Genomic DNA, 26,604 nt, shown 5'->3' on the forward strand with positions numbered 1-26,604 from the left:
ATCTGTGTCCTGTGCCTAAAATGCTTTCATTGTTGTATCTGTTACTTTAACTGTAATAGCTGTGTGAAATGCAGGTAAGCCCTTTCTCATTTGCACAGCTGCCAGTCAGAACTCTGCTCAGGTGAAGAAAAGACACATCTGCAAAGTCTAACTCAAGAGTGGGGAAATTTAAGCCTTTCTTGGTTCTCAATCTTGCCCTCCAGGATTCCCCAAATGGCCATTTTGTGGCATCCCAGTTTTTGCAGGTTTTTCTTCTTTTGAGGTTAAAATGCCTTTGGTCCAACCAACCACCAAAGGCCACCAAAAAGGTTTCTCTGAACTTGAATTTTATCCTTGGGCAGAAAGAGCTTCCAATTGTGACACTTGGTTTTCCTTTTGCAAAGACTATGCTGTCTTTTTCATCTTTCGATATGCCGATAAAATGCTCACAAGAACATTTCTCTGGCAGATTACAACTATGATTCACACAGCCCAAAGTCCCATAGCAATCCGTAATAGTGAAGGGGTGAGTCCTTACCTTCTTCCCACCCCACCCTGTGGTCCAAGAAATTTTTAGTCATTATCAGGATGAGAAACATAAGTTTTGCTTTTTTTATTGAGCATCCCGCCCTGGCAGCCAGCTACCTATGTGGATGTGAACAAGCAACAGTGTAAGCAAGTTTATACCTGTTTTGTAATCTGGAAGATAAAATTTCCTTGGAGATTTCATCTTGTTGCCCCATTATATATGTCTTCCATGGAAGGGCAAGGTACACTGCTTTGCCCATAGAGACAAACAACTTCCTCTATGCTTATCAGCAATTTGCCAGACAGCTGCATATTGTTCTTGTTGTGATCATTATTTAGCTCCCTTCACTTCTACTGCTGAACTGTAGAGACAGGGCAACATGACATATACATTCCAGTGTGAGTGTTGTGCCAGGTACAGTATTTGTATTTCTAAAAACATTTATTCTGTGTTCTCCTCCCAGCCTAGAATGCAGCAGACAGACAAGCAAGTAGAATCATAGGCGCGTTACAGACTGCCCAAAATGGGCGGTCTCGCGCCGCTGCCAGTTGCTCCGCGAACTGTGCAATTAAAAAGATTGTATGTACAGCACTGTGTAAATTTACAGCGCTTTATAAATAAAGGTTAATAATAATAATAATAATAATAATAATAAGGGAGCCGCAGCAGCCAAACTGCACGGCTCCCTCGCAGAGCAAAAAGAAGCCCCCAAATGGCACTTCTTCCTGTGCCCTGGAAGAGGCACTGCAAGGTGCGAGGCGCGCACTCGCAGCACCACTTCCGGTGTGCGACGTCAAAATGGCGGCGCCCATCTGTATGCAGCGCCGCCATTTTGATGTAGTCGTTATGTGCTAGGGGCAAGGCGCATCAGGAAGCGCCGCCCCTCGCACGTAACGACGGTGCCCCATAGGGCCTATCCAGAACGCGCCATAGAGTTGGAAGAGACCACAAGGGCCATCTATTCCAACCCCCTGCCATGCAGGAACTCTCAATCAAAGCATACTTGACAGATGGCCATCCAGCCTCTGCTTAAAGACCTCCAAGGAAGGAGACTCTGCCACTCTCCGAGGGAGTGTGTTCCATTGTCGAACAGCCCTTACTGTCAGGACGTTCCTCCTAATGTTAAATAGCAAAATTATTTCTGTACCCCCCCCCATTGTAGGATAATGCAAATACAGAATTGCTCCAATCAGTGACAGCCAATCTTGGGACTGAGGCTCATTAAATACGTCTACCCTGCATAGGATGAGAAAAACTCTGGGCAAGTGAGCAAAATCTGTTCCTGAAAAGACCTCATGAGAGCTTTCATCTTTATTTTAGTATTTTAAATAGTGGACCACCTCAAATGCTAGTAGAAAGGCACTTTATAAAGTAATATAAAACCATTCTATAGTATTTGTTTTATTTTTATGTTGCCTACTTACTTCAGTGCTTGTGCTACTCAACATTTTAGCTTGCTGCAGATTTATGAAAAAACCCCAAACCATTTTAAACCCATGCTCACTCCATAGATAACATGAGACCTGAGTGGCATCATATATAGGCATCACTGCTAGAAAATGTATCCATGTAGCCAAACTCCCCATTCTGTAGTGTTGTTTTTTTTAAGAGGTCAACTGCCCTCACCTTTAAGGAATGGCTGTCCTTTCTACTAAGATGGCATAGAATCATAGAGTTGGAAGAGATCACAAGGGCCATCCAGTCAAACCCCCTGCCATGCATCCTTTCCAGTTTTCTGGATTTACAAGCAGTTCAGCACAATACCAGTAATAAAATGGTAAATAAGAATTAGCATTATGTTTACCACTTACACCATTAGCTATGTTCTTGGATGTTTTCCTCTTCTATATGTTTTCCAAACTTAAATACTGTGTTAAAGCTAATTAGTAATATAAGAAGCATGCTATCCTTGTGCTAATTATATTTTTACAGGACTAGCCCCTGAGTAGTAGATATAAGGAAAAATAAGTAGACACCTGAGCCCAGAAAGCAAATCTTTAAGAATCCCCATTTTTAGTAAACACTGGCAGCAAATAAGGGCTTGGTGAGTTAACAGTGATGGCAGCCTAGAGGCATGCATTAGAACATATATGGTTCTGATTCAAGGTATGATCCTGTTTCTGAGCTGATCTATTCCATGATTTAATCATAAATGTCAGTGTTCTTACTTTTGCTCTGAACTATATTACTCCTCTCAATACATGGAATATTTTCTCCTAGAGGCTGGAATTCCAAATTTACATTTGATTCCTACTTTAAGTTTCTCCACTATCTGCTAAAGGAAAAACACTTTAGGTCTGTGCAACAGAGGTGCACTTTACCAAAAAGCAAGACCCATATGCAACACCATTACACACACTCCCCACAAGTATACATTTTTTATTTACAATACCCTATAAAAATGTAAATTTAGAAATTTGTCATTAATCATAACCAAACCAAAAAGTAAAAGCACAATAATAATAATAATAATAGTAATGGGCCACCCAGTCATGTGTACTTCAGAAAGTAGAGGTGGAGGAAGGGATCAAGAAAGGCTAAGAGATGTAAAGGAAAGGAAGTGGTGGAAAAGTTAGAAATTGGGATTTTAGAGAAGAGAAAGGGAAATGGAAAGAGAATACTGAGAATACTGAGAGGCAGCATTAGTAACAAGAGTTTACTTGTTGGAGAATACCTACATGTGCAAATTGTTTTTAAAAGCAGAGTAAAAATTTAAAAACCCACCACATTCAAATAAAAAAGAGCAAAAACCAGCAGGACCTAGCAGTGTATATATAATATTGTAATTCACTAAATTAATCCATTCCAGGTTAATTAATTCCTGGTACCTTATTGGTTAGTCTATGGGGATCTCAGCCAGCTGGAGCTTGAAGCAAGGTGTAGGTCAGAGACACAGCTCAGCTAGAAAATGAGTTCAGGAAGACGAGACAAATGTGCAAAGATGATGCTGCTTCATCACAAGGTTTAGAAAGGTGGATCACTTTGTAAAGAGTGGGGCAATACTATAGTATGGCATCTGACACTGGAAGAGCAGAAAAACACACTCACCAGTGGGCTAATCAGAAGGGCTTCCAATCATTTAAACTCTCCAACACAGAGGAGAGACAGAGGCTGCTATTTTCTCCATTTCCTCATTAAAGGGATACAGCTAGGTTCCTGTCCCACAGCCAGTGTTTTCAAGGAGGCAGGAAAGCAGAGTTATTCTCTCTACCAATCAGTCAATACTCTGGTGGGGAGAATGGGGTTTGTTTAGGGAGAAAAGCCACTGTGAAAGGGTGAAGGGAAGGGAAGGCCAGGGGTGTATTTGATGCAGCAAGGACATGCACAACTGCAAACTGGCAACGAGTAAGGGAAGCATGTCCCTAGCCAAGCTCAGAGCAAGAGAGCAATTTTCCGTGCTAGGACAGAGAGGCATAATCCCACAAGGATTTATTCTGAGAAGGCACTGCCTTCTTTTTGCCCACTAAAATACTCTGGAGGTGGCAGCAATGAAGGACACCAGCAAGACAGAACTTTGAGGCCTTCTACCGTATTCCTTGAATCAACCTGAAATGGCAGAAGGCAATAAAAACAGTTGTCAGACTGACTAGGAAGAAGGAGAGTATCTCCCATTTTTATAAGTCGCCTTTCAATTAAAAATGTGCAATTTAATTAAACATATTAAAACTAAATTTTATTTTATACAATGAAACAGCAACAGCCAGCCTCTAAATAAAACCATGTCCTCACAGTGAACGTATGCATCGTGCCATAAACATACAACATACTGTAAACAAAATGGCAACTTTCTGTCCCAATGAGTTTACAATCTGGAACTTCCTCAGTGAAATCCTTCAACAGAGGGATAGGCAAGAGTACACTGTAATGAATGCATGCAAATTGTTATATGTTCTTAGGTCTGATTTCAGTTTTGGACAAAAGAAAGGATGATTCCAAGCTGACTTCTATACCCAGCCAAATTGTGTTAGTGTATCACTGACTGATGAGCCACTACCACTGCACTATTGTGAGTATCTGACATCACCTTATTTTGTGGGCATAATGGGTATTTTCTCAATTTATTTTTAGGTCATTAGACAAAACACGTATTCCCACCCTCTCACATAAGAAGTCAGCTCAAAACTTTGGCGATCAATGCCCATTTTCCTTTTTGCTATCAAGCTGTTTTGCTAACAGCCTCTGCTGTTGATATATGGGTAACAGACTATACTTACTGCAACTTTGTTTCTAGCACATTCAGCTTCTGCCGATCAACATAGCGAGAGAAGAGTGATAAGAGATTAGAGGGGGTAGACACTGGCTTGGCCAAGGATGCCTGAGGGATCCGTAGAAGCTCTCGGATTGCCATGAACATCAGCTCTGTCCTGCAGAAGACAAGGTAAGAGCTTGGTTTGTGCATTCTGGTTCAGGACACAGAACTGGGAGTATTCCATGGAAGTAGCTTCATGTCATTTTCAGGTCTATTGCATCATATAACGTATTGCCAGGAAATGAAGATAAATAAGGTGGACACAGTATGCCTAAGCTGGGGGGGGGAAAGCTAACAATACAGTCAAAGCAATCAGGAGACAAAACCAGGGCTGGGGAGTAGTGGTGATTTTGGGGTTACTCCTTGTCCTACTCTGGAGTAAGATTTTTTTCTTAATGTTATTCCTACTCCTACTCCTGTAAAAACCTCTTACCCCTACTCTCCAGCCCTGGGGGAAAGCCCCAGTTGCTTTTAAAGGTTGGTATGTGTGTGTAAGTGTCTCTCCTTGCCTGTCCCTCATCCCCAGTGCAATGTAATAAAATTGTGGGGTGTTTTTTGTTTTTTTTATGTTTGAATGTACAATATAACAACATGAATAAGGCATAACAAATACGTTTTGTTACTCCTTACTTCCACTCCAGTAAAAACCTTCCTTTACTCCTTACTCCTACTGCTACTCCCCAACCCTGGACAAAACCAAGGAATAGTTAATGGTAACAGGAAGAAACTGAGATGGGTGAGGGAAATAGCATAAGAAGAAGACATCATTCTGTAAGCCCCATGAAAGCTAAAAATGGTGGTGGGAGCGATATGTACAGAAGCCCTGCCTCCAACAGTTCAAACATTTCCATAAACAAGCTTCATTTATATACTGCTTCATACCGCCTAAGCAGTGTCTAAGCGGTTTACAACTGTAAGCTAATTTGCCCCCAACAGTCTGGGTACTCATTTTAGTGACCTTGGAAGGATACAAGCCTGAGTCAAGCTTGAGTCATTTTGCTGGTCTTGAACTCGCAACCTTATGGTTTTGAGTGAGTGGCTGCAATACAGGCATTTAACCACTGTGCCACCAGGGCTCCATGTTGACCTGGAAGGTCTGAAGAGAGTACTGTATCATGGCCACTGGCCCTGCTGACTAGATGTGCCTGAAAATTGTGGTCTACAAAAAGCAATTTTTCAAGCTCTTGTTCTGAAGGAGGTTCTACGTGCAGCGCCCAGAGACGGCCAGTGCCGAGACAGCTGCACACAGTGCTTGAACACCGCACCAGCGCCAGGAGAGGAAAGGGGGAAGTGCCAGTGGGAGCAGCACCTCAAGAGCCCCCCAAAGATGCCCAGCACCAGAGATGCCCAGTGCTGAGACAGCTGCAAACAGCGCTTGAATCACCACGTCAGCGGCTATTGTAGTAGAAAAGGTGGTTATTGTAGCAGAAAGAAGTGAAGATAGGAACACCATTGAATATCCTGCTCATTGTAGGTTCCCAAAAACACCTGGCCATTAAACTCGATTGACATTGTCAACTGAACAGCAGGAAGTCTAACTGATAATGATTAATAGTCAGATTATTTGACTTCAACCATTTTAGAACAATTGGGTTAGTAACCTAAGGCCAAATGAGAATCATCAACTGGTCCATTCCTGCACGTTGATACTGTCATCAACTTAGTACCAATGAAATACGATGGGGATAGAAATGGGAAGGGAATTACTATTATTATTATTATTATTAACCTTTATTTATAAAGCACTAAATTTACACAGCACTGTACATACAATCTTTTTAATTAGACGGTTCCCTGCCCTCAGGCTTACAATCTAAAAAGACATGACACAAAAGGAGAAGGGAAAAGTGGAGGGGAAGGGGATGAGGTCCAGCAGTTCCTCTCTACCTCCAAGGCCAGGACCAAGGCAGATGGACTGGAGGGAGGGCTTGGCTTCATAATGGATGGTTAATCTTCTTCCAGGGAGGCCTGTTGAAGCTAGCCTGCCTCTCTAGTAGGATAATACATATAAAATACATAGCAATATAGGAAATGATTCAATGAGGAGGGGGGGGGGGGTTCAGATGAATGTAAACCTTGGCTATGACATGCCAATCGGAGTAGTGTGGGGCAATGGGAGATATAGCATTAACAGGGTGGGCAAGAAATATAATGGAAGATGAGATCGATGCTTAAAATCTATTCTGTCTTCCACTCACCCTGTTAGCCCAAATGAACCAAGGATTGTTCCAACCTTGGTTCATACCCTTAACTGGCTTCTTTGCAATGCCAGTTCGGTAAAGAATAAATCTCATATAATCTATGATTTGTTAAAGAAGGAGAAGGCCGCCTTGGCTTGTTTTACAGAAATCTGGCTGGGAGAGGACAGTAGTGTGACCTGGGTTAAAGCTCTCCCAGCTGGGTATGTTGTCAAGGAGCAGGTTAGGGAAAGTGGCTGAGGGGGAGGAGTGGCCACGGTCCATAAAAGTACCCTCACTCTCACCAGGAAACCGGTCTGGAAAACAGAACACATCAAGAGTATTTAACCAACCCTGAGGGCTAGACACAGTCTGGGGGTTCTGTTAGCATACCGTTCACTCTGTTGCCTAACAGGCTCCCTGGCCGAGCTAATACAGCTGGTCTCGGAGCTGGTGTTGGAGTCTCCCAGGCTTCTGGTCCTGGGAAACCTCAACATCTCCTTTGAGGACGGCTCATTAGATTTGACAGTCGCACCTCGGGAGTTCATGGATTCCATGACTACCATGGGCCTGTCCCAATTAGTCTCGGGTCCTACACATTGTGCTGGTAACACACTTGATGTGGTCTTTAGTACAGACCTGGAATATCCGTGGGCATGTCATGAATGGATCATTTCCTGGTCAAAGTAGGACTGAAGTCCACTACCCAGATCCCCCTCGAGGGTGAAGGACCTATTAGAATGGTCTGCCCTCAAAGGCTGATGAAACCCAAAAAAATTCCAGGAAGCCCTAGAGGCTGGGAACAATGGTGATTCTGTCAAAGTCCTGGTTGATACCTGGAATAACGATCTTACCATCTAAATTAAAACAAGCGATAGTGAAACCGCTTTTGGAAAACCCTCCCCAGACCCCCTGATGAGAAACAACTACAGACCTGTCTCCTTTTTATCATTCTTGGGCATAGTTATCGAGAGGGCAGTCGCCTTCCAACTCCAGGCTGTCTTGGATGAAACCAATTATCTAGACCCATTTCAAGCTGGCTTCAGGGGAGGATACGGAGTTGAGACTGCCATGGTCACCTTAGTCGATGATCTTCATCTGAGTATCGACAGGGGAAGGGTGACCCTGTTGGTGCTCTTCCATGGAATCCTTCTAGAATGCCTGAGGGAGTTAGATATTGGGGTCACTGCGTTCCAGTTGCTCCATTCCTACCTCTTGAGAGAGATCAGACGGAGACATGGAGTGCGGTGTTATCAATACGCTGATGACACCCTGATCTATCTCTCTATGTCTCCGACTGCAGTGACTAAGGATGGCATCTCTCCTCTGGATGTCTGCCTAGGGTCAGTAATAGGCTGGGTGAGGGAAAACAAACAGAGGTATTCATGATAGGTACCCCAAGTCCAGGAACGGAGATTTGTCAACCAGTCCTGGACGGGGTCACATTTCCCCTAAAGGACAAAGTTCACAGTTTGGGAGTACTCCTGAACTCATCTCTACAAGTTATCATCTCAAGTGGATGCGATGGGTGCTTTTCTCTCACCAAAGAGCCACAGCTTTTACAATATTATGGGAGCTAGCAGACTTTCCAGTTTTGAGGCCATATATTTTCTTAAGAAAGGTAACACCCTTAGCTAATACATAACACAATCCCCGAAAACATCCAGACTAGATTACTGAAGTACAATTATAGGTTGGGGTGCCTTTCAAGACTGTTTGGAAACCAGAGGGCATGGAGTGCACTTCTACCACATTTTGTACCCACTATCCACTAGGCCAATTTAGGCTCAGGGGCCCTTTTTTGAAACCCAAAACATAGTGAAAATGCTTCCTAGGGGCATTGCAGGAAAGCCGTGTTTTGTTTTTGCTTTGTTTTTTTGGCAAAGGGCTAATGTGGCCACCTAGCCATCCATAGTTGACCACCCTGATACAGACCAACAGGTATGGAAAATCCAGCCCTCAGACCCTGCTAAATTATTTTGGGAACCATTTCCCCTAAAATCCTTGTGTGTCCCACCCCCCACCCCCCACCCCCCACCAAGGTTTCAGAAGGTAATTTTGACCTATTTTTGCTCCTTCCTGGGCCACTTTGGGCCCAGAAGACTTTTTCCCAACAGGAAAGAACTCAACTTCCAGGTCACATCCTATTAAAATAGCCTGTAAGGGTTTTTTAAAAAATGTGCCCCAAGGGCATTAGGAAGAAAAAAAACAAAACAATTTTTCAAAACCTTTTTTCAAGGGGTATGCCTTTCCAAGGTCACCTGAGAGGAGGGGCAATACAGCCTTGAATAATCCTTAGATCCAGATGACCACAATCAGTCCCCGGAACATAACACTGAAATGAGTGTATTTTGGAATTATATGAATCCCACAAGCTATTAAGAACAAGTGGGTTGTCAAGAGTCAGGCAACAAACACTCCAGATATTCTTGGACTGCAGCTCCCATCATTCCTCACCACAAAATATACTAGATAGAGTAGCTGGAAGCTATAGTCCAGAAACCTATTGAGAGCTGTAAAATTTCCACTTGAGAGACAAGATAGATTAGCCTACCCTTACTGTTGTGAATTCTCTGGATCTGTTCAAATGCCACACTTGATTTTTAAAGAAATAAAATTTAACTACTGGAGATGGGCTGCTCAGACTCACCACTGGTTGTCTTGCATGTGGTCTGCATTAGAGTCAGAACTCTGCAATTCTTCTCCACGGCTCAACACCAAGTACAGAAGAGAGAGGCCAAACTGCAGGGAGTGGGAGGAAAAACAGTTTGCAATCCTATGGCCTCTTTTTTTCTAGTAAACAATGAATTCTAAGTTGAGTCTACCTTATTTTTAAGGACTAAGCAATTCCTATTTAGAATTAAGATGGCCTCTAATATAATAATGCTAAAACAACTAAATTAAATAATAAAAAGAAAGGGAAATATCCAACCAGCACTCTGTAGCGGATAAACTGTGCATTGACAAAAGAAATTAAAGCACACTGTCCTTTAAACCCCCACTGTAACACCTTTTATAACAAGAACAACCCTCCCCCCAATCAGAGCTTAATGGTACATTGGGTGAGACACAAATAAAAGCAATCACCTTGTTCTGTAGCACAACTGTGAGATGCTGGTTGGCAGATGGAGCTGCTGTTGTGTTCTGAGGTAGGTTCATTAGCTGCTGCAGGATGCCTGCCACAGTTCCCAGTGGAAGATGATAGAGAACCAGTGAGAAGGGCCTCAGTAAACAAGGTAGCACCTGAGGAAGGAGACATTTTTAAAGTCATACCAGACTAGAAGCATTCCATGTGGGGGCCCACAGCAAATCTAAACACCAGTTGGATATCTGGGCAGATATAAGATGGCACCATTTTTATTTAACTGAGGAACATAAAGGGATACTATTTTAGCAGAACAAATAATGAAGTGTGAAGTTAGGAATAGTACATTGTCTATGCAGAATGAAATGATAATACAACATCAGTGCTGACAATTGTATAGTTTTATCCTGATCAACAGCACCAACTCTGTGACACAACAGATATTGGAAAAGAGCTCAAGGTGCCTAACACGTGTTAATATTTGCCAGCCATTTCATGGGTGGGGTGGTAGTCAAGAGGGAAGTATTCAGCACAAGGCCATATACAGTCTTTTGAATGGATATACTCAAATTTCTGGGCCACATCTTATAGTCAATAGTAAGGGATGGCAGGAGTTGTGGTCCAAAACATCTGGAGGACAAGAAAAACCAGAGGGCGAGTTAAGAGGAATGTAGAACTTTGAGGCCTAACCTAAAAGGGAAAGAGCATTTCAGAAAAGATAACTGGAGATATTTTTGACCTAAATGATCAGATCTGTAACCTGTAAAATCCACAGAAATGGAAGTAATGTGGATAATATAACATTTAATGGATACAACCTTAGGATGGCACAAGTGGTACAAAGACAAATTCTACAGATTCTTTTTATACCCAAGATCTATTTGGTTCCTTGGAATATATTTCAGTCTCAGTCTCATACACTACCTTCTCCGACTTACTTCTTCCCAACATTTGAAGACTGGTATGTAACATATTACAGAATGATTAGTCAAAATATGTAGTACATATTGCAATATGTTTAGTATTGTTAGCAACAAAAAGAAAGCAAAAGAGAGAAAGAACAAAACCAAAACAAAACAGACTGGTAGCAAGAACCTCCCTGTCTGCTGCTCTGAGGTTACTCAAGAATATCAGTAATTTTCTGTACTATATATAATATTCTTGTGGCTTTTAGGATGAAAAATTAAAGGAACATGCATTCTTGCTGTGGCTTTAGCCTTTCTCGACCCCCAGCATGGACCATCTACAACTAAATGCTATCTGTAAAATACTACGTCAAGACATAATGCATACTGAGAAAGACCAGGAGCACTGAAGATGTTTACAGAACAATCCTATGCATGTTTATATAAAAGTGAGTCTCACTATGCTCATTGGGGCTTATTACATTTCTCAGGACTGCAGCCTATGTGAATGGACTTAATTCCTGACAACCAACTAATGACTGTGGAACATTACTTTCCTCTTTTTCTTTTATTAACAAGACATAAGGTACCCCAGTAAATTCCTGACTTATCACTTAAGATGACCACTCTGTGATACAACCTGTCTCTCTAGATGTGCTTACCTCATCCTGAACATCCTTCTTGATTAGGAAGGGCAAGTTCCTGGCTGTTGCCATGAGTATGTCTGCTGCTTGCTCAGTAGACAAGAAGGACAAGATCCGGCCAACCAGACGCTTTCCTTTTCGTATACACATAACTTGCACAAAAGGGTCATCACTCAGCCTACTGGAAGACAACACACACATTCTTGTTAGAATGAACACTTCTCTACCACCCTGTAAGCAAAGCATTCTGGGCAGAGGCCAACCCAGTAATATGGATAGCAGTATCTAATTAGAGAGGCAGAGAAAGCGAAGACCACCTTCCTGCATCTTGTCAAGGAGACCCTCTCCTGTCACAGGGGTCTTCTTAACACCAAGAATCAATTTCCTGTTTCCAGAAAAACTGAAAACAGGCTCAATTAGCCACTGGATTTCATCTGGAAGTAACTAGGCTGAGCCTAATTCAGTTTTCCCTGAAGGAGGAAGCTGATTCTAATACCAAGAGGGGAAAAAAGAAAGTGACGACCCTCAATAGGAAGGTATTTTTCCTATCTCTCATCATCTTTGTTTTCTCCACTTCCAGTAAGCCAGAGTTCTTCATGAGCACTGCTATGCTCACCATGTCACCATTACTTGTTTTCCAAGACTTGGCCCACAGATACCTCCTATGATGATTTGCCACCATTCAGTCAAAATCACACTGCTATGATAGCTCTTCCAGTCCAGGGAGGTGTGGGCTGTATGTGTACTGTGACACCACTATAATGGCCATGGCTCCATGCTATGGAATCCTGTGATCTGTGGTTTGTTGTGGCACTAGAGCTTGCTAAATGTCTCATAGAATCATAAAAAATAATAGAGTTGGAAGAGACCACAAGGGCCATCTAGTCCAACCCTCTGCCATGCAGGAACTTTCAATCAAAGCATCCAGACAGATGGCCATCCAGCCTCTGTTTAAAGACCTCAAAGGAAGGAGATTCCACTACACTCCAAGGGAGTGTGTTCCACTGTCAGACAGCCCTTATTGCCAGGAAGTTCCTCCTAATGTTGAGGCAGAATCTCTTTTCCTTTAGCTTGCATCCACTGCTCCAGGTCCTAGTCTCTGGAGCAGCAGAAAACAAGGTAGCTCCCTCCTCAATATGACATCCCTTCAAATATTCAAACAGGGCTATCATATCACCTCTTAGCCTTCTCTTTTCCAGGCTAAACACCCCCAGCTTCCTAAGATGTTCTTCATAGGGCATGTTTTCCAGACCCCTTCACAGTTCCTAGAATCCTACAGCATTGAGCCATGGCAGCTAAAGTGTTGTTAACCTGGATTTTTTCTGCAGTATGGATGAAGCCCTAGTGGATTTAGGGTCTGTAGGCAGCCTGCAGGCCACATTTTCTTCCACCATGTCCTATGGTACAAGGCTAGAAACAGCAAATTTGGTGGTGTGGACCCTGAAGGCGCAGATGTGATGGATGTGCGTGCAAGCATCCCACAAGCCATATGTTTTCCACATCTAGTACAAGGAGTAAATTCTCAAGAAATAATGTGTTTTCTTCTCAGAGAGAAACTGGAATGGCTAAATTTTGCAGGAACTGTGTTTTCCTCCAAATTGTACAGGAATGTGCTTCCTACTGGGCAGACTCTTACCTTTCCTGGTTAGGCATTTTCCCCCTTAGATTGTCATACATGTCACAGATCTTTTGCTTCCTGTCCTCCATCAAGGCTAGCCTATCACCCTCCAGGCTTAAGAGGTAGCGCCTCTCATAGTCTTCTACATCCAGGAGGAGGCTGTATGTCTGGTTATCAAAAAGAAGTGGTTTAGACACATATATGGAAAATCCAGAGACAATTCTAGATAGGATTGTGTTTCTCATATCTTGAGAACACTGCTTAATTAGGAAATGGCACCTTAAACCTTTTTCTGCACTCACAGTTCTTAAGGAGCAGACTGCTGCTTTAACACAGACAAGCACTTTTGTCTGCCAAATCAGACCATTAATTTAAACTAACCATTTCAGAGGAAGCTGCACTGTAAGAAACAGGTTATTTCAGAAAGTGAAATAATCATCAGTAAGCAATCAGAAGGGCACTTTGTTATTTCAGTGATAGACTCTCTCATCTAAATCTAAAGAGAGGGGTATAATTTCCTGCACTACAGAAGTGATTTAATCTAAGATGTTGCCATGACCAAGCAAAGGATTAGAATCTCCCTTTTTAAAATCATGCTAGATGTTAAAGCTTACCTTCTCAATCGTGAAGAGAGTCTGACGCCTTTTATCTCGAACTTGCTTCTCTTTTGTCTCCTAAGGAAGAGAATTAAAAAAAAAATACTAAGGAAATTTACTGCTTAGTTCTCCTTTGCAACCTGAACAGAGAAGAGGTTTGTTCATTATAAGAAATCATTAAGATAACCATTGAGGAGCCAAGTCAGTGTAGCACAGGAAACTTACATCTTCTTCACCTCGCGGCGTCATAACAGCATCAATCATTTTCCGGGGGTTATTCACACTAGAGACTGTGAGTTTCCCCAGTGAGCCTTCAAACTGCACTGAAAGGATGAAGAAAAAGCAATGCAGGTGGAATTGCATAAACCAATCAACCTACCTAAGTAGTTTGTTATTTTCACAAGAGCTCTGATATTGTTTCTCCCTTGTTTTTCCTTCAGTTAAGATGTTCACCAATAAAGAGTGCCTTTATATCATTATCTTGGACAATGGTGCTAAATTTTGCCCACACAAATGGCTCACAAATATTCAGTCCCACTATTCCATGTTCTACACATGCTTAGCTGCTTATGTTCCCTCCACTGTGATGAGGTCTAACTTACATATGTAGCAGAACAGCTGTGCTCTGAGGGAGGAAATGAACTGTTTCATTTTAGACTGTAGCCAAGGGAAAAATAATTTCTTTTCCTATAGGGGATTGTGAACATGGGGGAATAAAGGGGAAATAGGCACAGCAAGGAGCCCACTTCTTCTTTCTGCCCAATGTGCTTTTGTACCTACAATATAGGGCAATTATTTGGTTTTCAATACTGGGTATAATTCAGTAGTGACATCTCAATCCCACACTAATCTGAGATAGGCAAGTCCCCTCATGCAGGTGTAAATTTTACGTTCTCATCCTGCTGTATGGGTACAGCAGACCTTGGTTTTATAACAGGTACATACCTGGCTTATAGGCATGCTCTAACTTTGCAACTTGTGGGGTGATCAGCTTAGTGCGTTCTTTTTTAGGACCATCACCATGCATATCTTCAGCTGCAGACAACTTTTCTAGTTTCTGAAAATAGTTCTAAAACAGAGAAAGGTGGTTGGAGGCCCAGAACAGCAGCCTAGCACCCTGAACCAAAAAAGTAATCCACTGATTCCAACATGACAAAATGCAAAGAGCTGCTGTTGGCTTTAAACAGAGTACAAGGACAAAAGGAATTCTTCAGGACTGCAGCTGTAGGAGAAAGAGTGCCCAACAGACCCAATCACTAGCGCTTGTGGTCTCTGGTTTGTCCTCTGGCATAACCAGAACATCAATACAGCCTTCCAAAGGCTACTGAAGTACCAACCTGATAGTAAAAGTCATCCAAGTATGGATCAGTGCTTTGCAGTTGCATCATCTGGATCTTGGATACCCAATCCTTTTCCCGCTGCAGCATGAGATTCGCATATGGATCCTTCCTGATCTGCTCCTGGTGGTTATTTCGATGATTCCCTCGGTCCCCAGCTGACCCATTTAAATTCCGATGCTGACTGAAAGGAATGTCCCACAATTCAGGAAAAGCAATACCGAACCATTGCATGCTGCATTCTTTTATGTAAGTACTGCATAGCAGTAGCTTTCAATTTGTAAGAAAACTCGTCACAGGCCAGTTTTGAGATGGATGGATTTTGGAACACAATTATGATTCAGCCTCCCATCCTTTTGTAGGTTGGTAAAATGAGTACTGAGTTTGTTGGGGGCAACTGGCGAACACACTATAAGCTACTTAGAGTGTTTAGCAATATAAAGTGGTATAGAAATGGAAGTGCTATTCTATGCAGTGTGACTTCAATATGCAGTATCTTGAGCATCTCGAGATCCTAAGAATCTGTGTTACTCAGTAAGACTAACCCTATGTTGAGCCCAGCATTTTGCAGAAACAGACATTCTCGACGATCTGACTGATGGGACATGTTGGCAGCAAGCCATTCCACATCCTTCCATGGAATGCCCCTACATACGGAGTCTCAATTTTAATCTGTTATGGCTAACAGCTACTGAAAGATCTATGAAATGGTCTTAATCCACTTCTAAAAGCTATCTGCATCTCCATCCTGTGATAATGAATACTATGAATAAATACAGGGAAGTGTGTCCCTGCTGGTGCTCTTGGACCTCTCAGCGGTGTTCAATACCATCAATCATGATATTCTTCTGAAACACCTGAGGGGGTTGGGAATTGGAGGCACTGTGTTGCAGTGGTTCAGGTCCTACCTCTCAGACAGGTTCCAGACGGTGGTGCTTCAGAAAAGCTGCTCCTCAAAAAAGGAGCTGTTAGATGGTGTGCCATAAGGTGTCAGTCTATCCTCAGTGCTATTCAACAACTACATGAAACCGCTGGAAGAAATCATCCTCAGGTATGGGCCATAATGTTATCAGTATGCTGATGAAAACGATATACAGTGGTGCCTCGGGTTACGAAATTAATTCGTTCCGCGGCCGCTTTCGTAACCCGAAAAGCCTTCGTAAGCCGAAATGCCATAGGCGCTAATGGGGAAAAGCCGCGGTTCCATTTAAAATAGCGCCGAAGTTTTTTCGTAACCCGAAAAAACATTCGTAACCCGGAACAATAATTCCCTATGGGATTTTTTCGTATCCCGAAAATTTCGTAACCTGGGTAATTCGTATCCCGAGGTACCACTGTATACCTACTCCTTTAAAAACAGCTTCAGCTGAGGATAGTGTGTCTCCTTTAAATGAATGCTTGGAAGAGGTAATAGACTGGATGAAGAAAAACAAATTGAAACTGAATCCAGACAAGACATAGGTGCTTACTATCAAGGGTCCTAATCTAGGGCTGGAAGTGTATCATCCAGTTCTGGATAGCGTTCACTACCCATGAAAGACTATGTTCGATTGTTCCTGGATCCACTCCTCTAATGTCAGCTCAGATAGACATGACAGTCAGGAGTGCTGTTTATCAGCTTTGGCTAATTTACAAACTGTGCCCCTTCCTAGAATTGAAGAACGTAAAGATGGTAGTGCATGCACTTGTAACTTCAAGGCTGGACTTCTGCAATGAACTCTGCCTTGGGCTACCTTTGTACCAAGTCCAGAAACTCCAACTGGTTTAGAATATGGCAGAGAGACTGATTGTGGGTACATCCAGGAGTGATCACATCACACTAATCTTAAAATCACTTAACTGGCTGCCAATTAGTTTCTGAGCAAAGTACAAAGTGTTGGTTATTACCTTTAAAGCCCCACATGTTTTGGGTCTAGGTTGCCTACAGGATCACCTTCTCTCGTACAATCCGCCCTGTACACTCAGGTCATCTGGGAAATGTTTGCTCCAACTGGCTAGGACTAGACTAGCAACAGTTCCCAGAGAACCTTTTCATCTGTTGCCCCAAGACTGTGGAATGACCTGTCAGAAGAGATATGAAGCTGAAAACACCGACAGCATTTGAAAACAACATTAAAGACATCCCTCTTCTGGGGGGTCTACCCAGCCAATTTTAAACCATGATTTTTAATCAGCATATTTTAATGAATGTATTATATGAATGCATTTAATGGTTTTATAGTATTGCATTTTAACTGCTGGTTTTGTGTGTTTTCTTTTTTAATTGTGTTTTGTATTTTAACATGTTGCACCTTGTCTTGAGCCTTGTGAAATGGCAGGAAAAAAATATGATGTCCCCTAGTACATAGTTTTGTTATGACAGTCTCCCTGAATAGACATTCTTCAGAAGGGGGGTAGGGGAATGAGAGGAGCATGTGCTTATGCCCCATAGCCAAACACAGACTGATGATATCATCTGCTGAGACTCCACCAGAATCCAACTAGTCTGTGCCTGGCCACAATGCACAGACAGACACTTCTCTAGTCACCCCACCCCCCATGTTGTTTTCCACCAGCCATGGAACAGCTGCTCAGAGGATCTATCAGAGCTAAACCGTGAGTCCTGGTTTGGGGGGGGGGGGGTCAACAGAACTCTTACAGTATGCTGGGAAATGATGGATCTCAGACAATGTCTGGAAGCATGGCCTGCAAGTATAGAGTACAGTCTAGTATAGTCTTCATCCACCCATTTCACTTAAGCCCTTGTTTCTCTAAAATTTATTATTTATGCAGATGTACAAGCAAATATTTTGCAGCAGCATGGGATCTGCAGTTAACTCTAGGCATAGAATTATTTAGACTAAGTATGCTTAACGCTTAACAGTACCTCACTGCTTGCACTGTTTATGCTTTCCCTCCTTACAACAGAAGTATACAGATGCACCCAACACTCACCTCCTATTTTGCTGCTGCCTCTGGTGTAAGAGTCGTCGGTGCTGTGGGTGAAGGTGGGTAGTATCTGGCCTGAACATCTGCGGCTGAGGCCTAGGGAATAAAGTTCCTCTGTGAGAAGAGAGCAATGAAGGATTCTGAAACATAATTCAATTTAGCTGTCTCACTGGAAGAAATGTAGAGCAGGAAGGAGGGGAATACCTTAGGTTCTGCAAGTGAGCTCCAGGACATGGGGAGTGATGTTGTGATGATGGTGTAGGCGGTGCCCCAAAGAATGCATGGAAACCACTGGTTGGAGGAATCATCTGCCCGGCTCTGCCTTGGAGGAGTTTAGGGTTCATGGATGCAAGAGGGCTGCTAACAAGGCCAGAGACCCGTGCAAACTGGCTGGGAGACATCCTACCAGCCTGTAAAGAGGAAAAAGAAGAGAAAATACATCACCAATTCAAAAACTTTGTCCATTTGATAATGCAAAAAAGAGAGGACACCAACACAGAGCACTGTTGATTGTTTCAGCACTCCCTAAATATTCCATATGAACTGAAAAATGAAACAAAAACAAAAGGAAGATATCAAGGTGATGAATTTGTACAGAACAGAAAGGCCTGAATGATGCTGTGTACAACAGCAATAAGAATGAGAAAAGTAAGACAATTATCCAGATGTTTACCTGTGCTCCTCCTAGCAGCTGTGCTCTTTGAAGGTGGGTGAGAACAGGTGTAACGCTGGGAGGGAAGGGGTGGCCCAGGAGGGAGGAATTCTGGGAAGAGAAAATACATCAGTTTTAAAACTGAAACTGACCCAGTATAAACCTTCTAGGGTTCCACATTGAGGTAAGACAAAAAATAACCTGTCTTTGAAACAGATGACATGGAAAGAGACACGTAAAAGTCTAGGAGAATGGCAATATCCATGGCGCCCTCGTTACCATGGACATCGCAGCTGCACCGCCTCCAAACAGGGCGGCTCTGGCGCTTTGCGGCGTTGCAGCAGCGCCGCAAAAAGGAGCTGCTTCCAGGAGTTCTTTTTTTGCTCCGCAGCAGCGCTGCGCTATTTGGTTGTTGTGACGCTCCTGTGGAGCAAAGAGAGCGCTCACTTCACTGAGAACAACCTGAGAAGATATCTAACATAGATGTCACAAGAATTAAATGAAAACAACAATCTGAGTGTTTATACTTGTTTGTGACAGAAAAAATATTAAAATAATACATTTAACAGTAAGTGATTAGACCAATAGCCAAAAAATACACAGTGATGCCCTTGGGGTCTTCTGCAGTTGATAGACTCTAAATTGTCCAAAGAACCCAATGCATTCAAGGCCAGAAGAGTTTTTTTTTGAAATATAGTGATATTGGAGAGACTCAAAGATTATCAGAAACAGCCTTCCAAAACCTTGCAAGAAACAAGTGATATTAGGGGAGGGATGAAACAAGACAGATTTCAGAACACAAGCCGACCCATAGAAACTATACAGACAGAACTACCGTCACATTGCAGAGTTGGTTTGGAGACATCCTCTCACTGAAGGGACTTGGGTAACGTTGCTGAATTGGGACTCTGATGTGAACAGGCTTTGGACACAAGATCTGTGGGGGAGGGAAAAACCAGAATAATCTCACTGGCTTTATCCAGTATTCACTCTCATACACAAGCCTGTTTCTTCAAACTGGACAGGACTGAAAAAATCACATCAACCTTGCCAGCTGGCTAAAACCAGGATCCTTTCTGAAGCCAATGTGGGGTTAGAGTAAAACTAAGGAAGAGCAGGTGGATGTACAGACTGCCATCCCACACTGTGCAATGGTAGCAATCCAAAGATTACTTCCTAGTGTCATCATTTTCAGTGCTTTCAAGAAAAAACCTCAATGACGAAGAAAAAAATAAACAACACACAACAAAAAGAACAATACTGGTGTGTGGGTGGTGGTGATGTGGGACCCCTACTTCACTGAGCACTCTGCAGGGGAGAAGTACATCCTTCCCAGGTCTTTATGTTGCCTTTCATGGTATAACCATTATCAAAAAAGCTACAAAAATGTGAAGTTTCTGGCATTAATTTTCGTTCTGGTAGATAACACAGATGAAAGACAACACTGGATCTCAGTGTAGCTAAAATGTCACAAGCTCAAAGAGAAGCCAGGTAGAAAGCATCCCAAAGAGATATGAGCAAAGAGAAGGCACATACAGAGGATTTAGTGGCAATCCATATTTTGGAGCACTGTAAAAGCTCTTTTTCAATCTGTTACACCTTAAAAGCAAACCCACCCACTCTTATTACAAGTGGATTAAGGAGTACCTGCTGGTTAAAATTGGGCATGGTGGGCTGCTTAGGTGGGGTCCCAATAGGAACAGCCCTAACAGGAGGACTGCCGATGACTGGTGAGGATGACCGCCTAGGCAGCGCCCGCTCCGAAACATCCTGCTCCTCTTCCTGGGCCTGGGCAGGCCTATGGGGTAGGGCATATTCCAGCACCGACACAGAGGGCACCTCCTGTAAAGAAGGGGAAGTGACTTAAGCCATTTCAGAAGAGAAAGAAGTGGAACATAGCTTAACGCTTCTCCATTCTCTAGGACATTTAACTGCCACACAGAAGTAGAGCTTATGAGTAAGATATGAAGAATGAGAATGTTTGATAAATACACTTGATGACTGTAAACAGCAAGTAGATACAGCTCTGCTTACTGGTGACTAACCTGCTAATAAAATCCCTTTGGTTATTTGCCCAACAGGCCACACACTAGCTGTGCCACCAATTCTTATATATCCCAAGGAGAGAGAAAGGGATTCAAGGATATTTCTATCCAGTTTCCCACAGTTTTATAAGAATCTTTTGGTCTTTGTTTTGTTTGTTTACATGAACAGATTTACCAGTAAGTGAGAACAGCAGACATGTGCTGTGCATCTACAAAGCTCTAGATCAGTGCTACTCAAACTGGTGGTCTGTGGGCAACTGCCAGTTCATGAGCCACCAGCTGTTGGTCCATAGCAAATTTCCAGGAATCAATGCTAATATAATACTAATGAAACACAAATATTATATTGGTCCCTGACATGTTGACAGGGGGGAATATACTGGTTCACTACATCTGTTAGCTTGAAAATGACTGCTATAGGTGATTCTTTGTTTTAATGTTTTTTCCCATCCTGGTCATTAGCTTCTACTGCACTTAAATGCAAAGACCTCTAAATCTTAGAAAGAAGTTTCCAGGTAAACCTAATAAATGAGTACACTTGGTGAAACAGAGCACACCATACAGGGAAATTACTTTTCCCATTAGTGCTCTGGGGACAGCAGCATGTTAGAAAGAGCAGAATCCTAGCTGAAATCTGAAGCTTCACACGTTACTAGTTGTAGAAGTGTTCAGCTGGGTGCTTTCAAAAAGAAGCCAACAGCTCTCCCATTACTTCAGCCTACAAAATGCCTTTCCTCCATGAATCTCTCTTATTCTCTCTCTAATCTTTGTATTTATTTGTATTATTTGTCTGTATTTATTTTTGGTGTTAACACATTTTTCTTTGGAATAACAATCCACAAGCAGAGGAAAGAACATCCTGGTTCTTTATAGTCAAACAGAAACTCTGAATGACTGATCTTTCTTTCAGGCAAATTCAAAGCACCACATTGAAAAGGAAACACCAAATCCTGAAAGCCAAGCCACCACCCTGGAATTCTAAGCCACCAGCCTACAGTCACCTACGGTGAAGATGTATTCCATATAGTACCTTGTACTAATGACAGGGATCTTATTTCTCAAACTACAATACCTGGTCCTTCATAACTGAGGTCATAGTCTCCTTAATAAAAGGTTTCTGCTCCTTTAACAAAATCTTCACATGCTCTCTCTTTCTTTTCTCCCGCTTTAGGAAGATTTATTATTATTATTATTATTATTATTATTATTATTATTATTATTAATTTTGGACAACAGCAGCCAGAATTCAAAATGTAACATGGCAGCCTTGGCGCCTGAGGAATCCTAAGAACTGCAATGCAAAATAGATAGCTTTCCTTCCAGGCTCTTCTTTATTCTCTTCCATGAGCATTGATCTGTTTATGGTGAAGAATTTCTGTATCAATACTCCCTGTGCTAAATCAACATTGAAACATGACTGTAACAAGAAAAGGATGTTCAACTTCCTAGGAAATAGGAGTTTTTCTGATGGAGTGGAAGGAAAGTAAACAGAGTACTACACCTGAGTGAGAAGAGGCCCTCTAATGCGTCTGAGAACTGAAGGCCCATCCCAGATGCTTGAATTGAGGCCACTTGACTGCTGGAAAAAAGATTAAATGGGGATGAAAATCACAGAAAGGAGTCTATAACCCATGACCACATATTAGATTATTCCTTTTCTACCTCTGTCATTACTTGCTACACACCTGCACCAGGGGCTGGGTTTGCACAGCTTGCATGATGGCTGGGTCTTCCAGCTCATTGTCAATCACCATCTTGCTCAGCCTCTCAGCCAGATTCTCCTCATGGTCCCCCAACAGGTCCATTTCATCAGTGACTCCCCGGTCCACTTGATCTCCTGAGGATGCAGGCTTTTCTTCCAGCTCTGCCAGCCTTTCATGGGCTTCTTGCCAGTCATCGTCTACAAAGGAATGACAAAAAGAATTTCTGCCTAGCACTCTTGCCCTATCCCTTACTTCTTGTTTTGTGATAGCATCATCTGTCTATCCCTCAAAGACAAAAGACAAAAATAGTAAAGAACAGCCCAGGCAGACTAAACAACAGTAGTGCAACTCCGGCCTTGGTCAAAAGATCTTCTGCAGGGAATAAATGAAAATGTTTCAGTACAACTATGGCTGTATGTGGAAAACAGAGTATCTAAACTCAGGCTTATGGTTGGAAAAAGCAGCACATCTGTGACACAAACTCACCAACTGCACCAGCTCCGAATGTGTCATCATTGAACTGGTCAATATCTTCATCTTCCTCAGCCAAATTATGAAATGCTTCATCATCTTCATCTAAAGGGCAGTCCTCAAGAGACTTAAAACAGAAGAAAACACAGCACTGATTTCAAAAACTGAATTCAAAAACTGAAAAGTTTTGACCATCTCTCATAGTATCCCAAAATAATATTCCACAAGTATGAGATTTAGAAAACTGTTAATATAAAACTCCAAAAATCATAATTCGAGAAGGTGCAGCCAAACAATCACCCTCCCAATAAATATGCACAATACCTTTGCCTTGTACCTCCCATTTAACCACCAATTATTTTGGACTATTTAGGGACAAAGACTATGGAAATACAACACCCACACACAAGCCCACACTGTTTACAGCTTTGCTTCACAGGTGAAAGCTGCTTGTGTTATGAACTGGGATGGTGTACTTTTGGGCAAGAGCAAAGGCATACGGTTGAGATTTGCAGTCTCAAATGCTAAGATATAGGATCCCTAAGGGGAAAGCCTCTATCAAAATCCAGTTTTCTCAAGATCTTGCTTTCTCAGGTCAAGCTAGAAGTCCCATTCATCATCATTTTTAATTTCAGGTGAGAGCCACTATGGCATAGTAGTTTGAGTGTTGGGTTATGACTCTGAAGAGCAGGGTTTAATTCCAGCTCACCCATAAAACCCTTTAACCACATGCTCTCAGCCTCAGGGGAAAGCAACGACAAATCTTCTCTGAACAAATTTTGCCAAGAAAACCTGTGACAGGTTCGCCTTAGGGTCACTATAAGTCAGGAATGACTTGAAGGGACAAAACAACAACACGTCCACAGAATCTTAACTCACTTCACCTCCTTCTTCCCATTCTGTAATACTGCTACCTAGGAATCTCTACATTCAAAGCACATGCTTGCCTGCTGAACAGTGGGTCTTCTTCACAAAAATGCAAATGCAAATCATTTCTGAAAACTTGACATAGGTATCTGAATATGTGGAGGTATCTGAATATGCATCTAGCAGAACAGCTGTAGCAGCCTGTTATACTATTTTCTTACCACCTGTATTCAGAAAAGTATGGAATATGTTGTGCTTTGCCATGCAAGGCTACCGCCCACAAATTACTAATTCTTCATCTGTTGTCAAATTTTAAGCAAATCAATTCTGACTAAGAGGTTCCAGAACTGAAGTACAGTTGTCCCTCCATATTTGCTAGGGTTAGGGGAACAAGACCCCTGTGAATATGGAAAAACCGCAAATAACAAAAACACTGTTTTTACCTGAGAGGACACCTCTCTAGGAATCTCTGGGTCCTTCAGTGCAACTCTATGGTCAACATCCAACAGACACTGACCATAAAACTGGGCTGGAGGAACTACAAATGGTCTTTCAGTGCAACTTTTAGTTAAAGTTGACCAGAGAGTTGCACTGGAGGACCTCAACAGTCCTAGAGAGAACATATTAATGAAAGCCGTGAATAATTAAATCCACAAATATCAAAGCCGCAAATATGGAGGGATGACTTATATATATCACTTCTTCCATAGGACATTGTCCTTCTTCCTTCCAGAAGAAACTCATCCTATGTAAATAATCACTTAAATAATTCACTTTGCTTTATGCTGATGATATGATATTGTTATCATACTCGCAAATAGGTATGCAGAGATGTAAAAAAGACTTAGTTGTTATTATCAGAACAATTTTCTAACTATTAACAAATCTAAGTCAAACATAATGGTATTTGATAAACGAACGCAGAGACATAGATGACAATTAGAGGGTGAGCCAATAGATCAAGTAAAGAGCATCTCCCATATAGACAAAGAAAATGTGATTGCAACTCTAATGGGGAGAAATTGAAAGCAAAATCAAGGAACAAAAACTAGCCAAATGTCTGAAAATGTGTATTTCATATAGCTACCTTTTAAAGGTACAGACACTGTAATGAGTGTAAGGTATGAAAATCCAATATTAGAAAAAGAATAATTTGCATTCACCTGTCAGATGGTCATTTCCTGGGAAAAGGGGAGGGTTGGTCCACCCCTTTCTCTGTAGGCAAAAAAGAATAAGTCTTTTGAGGGTGCCCAGTAGGCAGAGCAATCCTTCCACAAGGCCAGTTGTGTGGCAGCTAGATACCTCAGTGCTGAGAAGAAGGGAAAAGGATGGCACCTCATCACTGGACAACAATTTCAGTATGTTCCACATTCACTAATATGCTTCCCTCTTTGTCTAGAGACAGATGAGATACTGAACAGAAAAGCCTATCTGACAATAGGATAAAGGAAGCAAGAAGAATTAAAGAGATTGTCGTAACAGGTAAGTCACAGGTTGAGGCATAACTAACCCATACTCTGTCCTTGCAAATTTATGTACAACCACCCATCCACTGATAGCCAGCACTATGTAAAGGGTGGGAGGATGTTCGTCCCTTCTTCTACAGGAAATGATAACCTCACAGGGGAGTAGAAACAGTTCTTTTCTTTGGGGAGAGGGAAGGAACATCCTAACTTTGGGATGTACCAAAACTCATCTAGTTGGGAGGAGAAGTTAGCACTTGAGATGCATCACTGTTCCACTATTTGTTGAAGCACTTTTCTCCCAAAGTCAACCTCTGCCAAAGCAAAGGTGTTCAATTTGTAATGCTTGATACAGACAGAGACTTCCAAGTAGCTGCCCTGCAGATCTCAGTCAGAAGCACTTTGGTTGCAAAGGCAGCTGATGCTACTGTGCTCATTGTAGAATGTGCTAGGATAGGTCCCCAGCAGCAGTACCCTCATAGATGTGTAGCAAGTGCTGATGCATTCCTGAATCCATCTGCTCAGTCTAGATGTGGAGACCTTTTTCCTCAAAGAGAATTGGCTATAGGAGGTGAGAATCTGAATGTCTTAAACTGCTTGTCCTCTTGAGATATTTCTTGATCAGTGGCACACGTCCAACATATGACAGATCATCTCTAGAAGTTGGGAAGGCCTGATACCTGTGGAACAATGAGTTTACCTACAGAATGAAGTTTGGATTGATCTGCTGATGCACAATTCCTTTCTTGAAGACAAGGTTCCCAACTCTGACATGACTGCTCTCAGTCCAATAAGGTTTCTGGGTGGGATGCTAACAGGCTCAAAAATAGGAACTATGAGAGCCTCGAGGACAGTGTGGAGAGTCCAGGAAGAGAATCTGTGGATCTTTGGGGGAGTCAAAAGCACCAGCCCTTTAGCAAACCTTGCATACATGAAGATGAGAAGATAGTCTCATATCCTTCAGTCTAGGATAGAGGTGATCCTTCTGGAATAAGCTCCCTGTAGAGCTCCGCTCCGCCGCCTCATTAGATTCTTTTAAAAAGAATTTAAAAACATACTTATTTCGGTTGGCCTTCTCAATTTAGTTAATTGTTTTTTCTCTGCCCCTTGTTTTCCTTTTTTGACTCCGGATTATTGTGATTTGATTATTACCCTGGACATGTGTAATTTTTCCTGACTCCTGTTCCCATCTTACGTAGTAATGTTTTAACTTTTATACTGTAATCGTTTTATTTTGTATTGTAACTGCTTTTATCCTTTGTAAGCCGCCTTGATCATCTTTTTGGAAAGGCGGGGTAAAAATAAATTATTATTATTATTATTATTATTATTATTATTATTATTATTATTATTATT

General features: G+C 42.1%; 1 protein-coding gene across 3 annotated transcripts in view; it reads right to left on the reverse strand.

The window, feature by feature from the left end:
• Window positions 1-2,871: 2,871 nt before the first annotated feature.
• The window catches only part of PATL1 (PAT1 homolog 1, processing body mRNA decay factor), a 34,224-nt gene continuing 10,491 nt past the window's right edge, over window positions 2,872-26,604 (reverse strand). The window contains exons 1-19 of one of the 3 annotated variants that reach the window (XM_042475711.1): window positions 24,949-24,966; window positions 22,934-23,045; window positions 22,430-22,644; window positions 22,246-22,323; window positions 20,347-20,541; window positions 19,535-19,636; window positions 18,721-18,810; window positions 18,252-18,457; window positions 18,054-18,143; window positions 15,120-15,303; window positions 14,728-14,851; window positions 14,008-14,105; window positions 13,801-13,860; window positions 13,205-13,353; window positions 11,587-11,749; window positions 10,022-10,177; window positions 9,585-9,676; window positions 4,723-4,872; window positions 2,872-4,054 (exon numbers count right to left, since the gene is read on the reverse strand). In XM_042475711.1, coding sequence (XP_042331645.1) covers window positions 4,033-4,054; window positions 4,723-4,872; window positions 9,585-9,676; window positions 10,022-10,177; window positions 11,587-11,749; window positions 13,205-13,353; window positions 13,801-13,860; window positions 14,008-14,105; window positions 14,728-14,851; window positions 15,120-15,303; window positions 18,054-18,143; window positions 18,252-18,457; window positions 18,721-18,810; window positions 19,535-19,636; window positions 20,347-20,541; window positions 22,246-22,323; window positions 22,430-22,549 — 2,079 coding nt within the window. In that variant the 5' untranslated portion in view covers window positions 22,550-22,644; window positions 22,934-23,045; window positions 24,949-24,966 and the 3' untranslated portion in view covers window positions 2,872-4,032. Of the gene's footprint in view, window positions 4,055-4,722; window positions 4,873-9,584; window positions 9,677-10,021; window positions 10,178-11,586; window positions 11,750-13,204; window positions 13,354-13,800; window positions 13,861-14,007; window positions 14,106-14,727; window positions 14,852-15,119; window positions 15,304-18,053; window positions 18,144-18,251; window positions 18,458-18,720; window positions 18,811-19,534; window positions 19,637-20,346; window positions 20,542-22,245; window positions 22,324-22,429; window positions 22,645-22,933; window positions 23,046-24,948; window positions 24,967-26,604 lie in introns of those variants that run through there. The other 2 variants (XM_042475704.1, XM_042475698.1) reach the window with 2 other exon arrangements.

The sequence above is a fragment of the Sceloporus undulatus genome, chromosome 1, assembly GCF_019175285.1.
Source record: "Sceloporus undulatus isolate JIND9_A2432 ecotype Alabama chromosome 1, SceUnd_v1.1, whole genome shotgun sequence".
In the NCBI taxonomy this organism is placed as follows: domain Eukaryota; kingdom Metazoa; phylum Chordata; class Lepidosauria; order Squamata; family Phrynosomatidae; genus Sceloporus; species Sceloporus undulatus.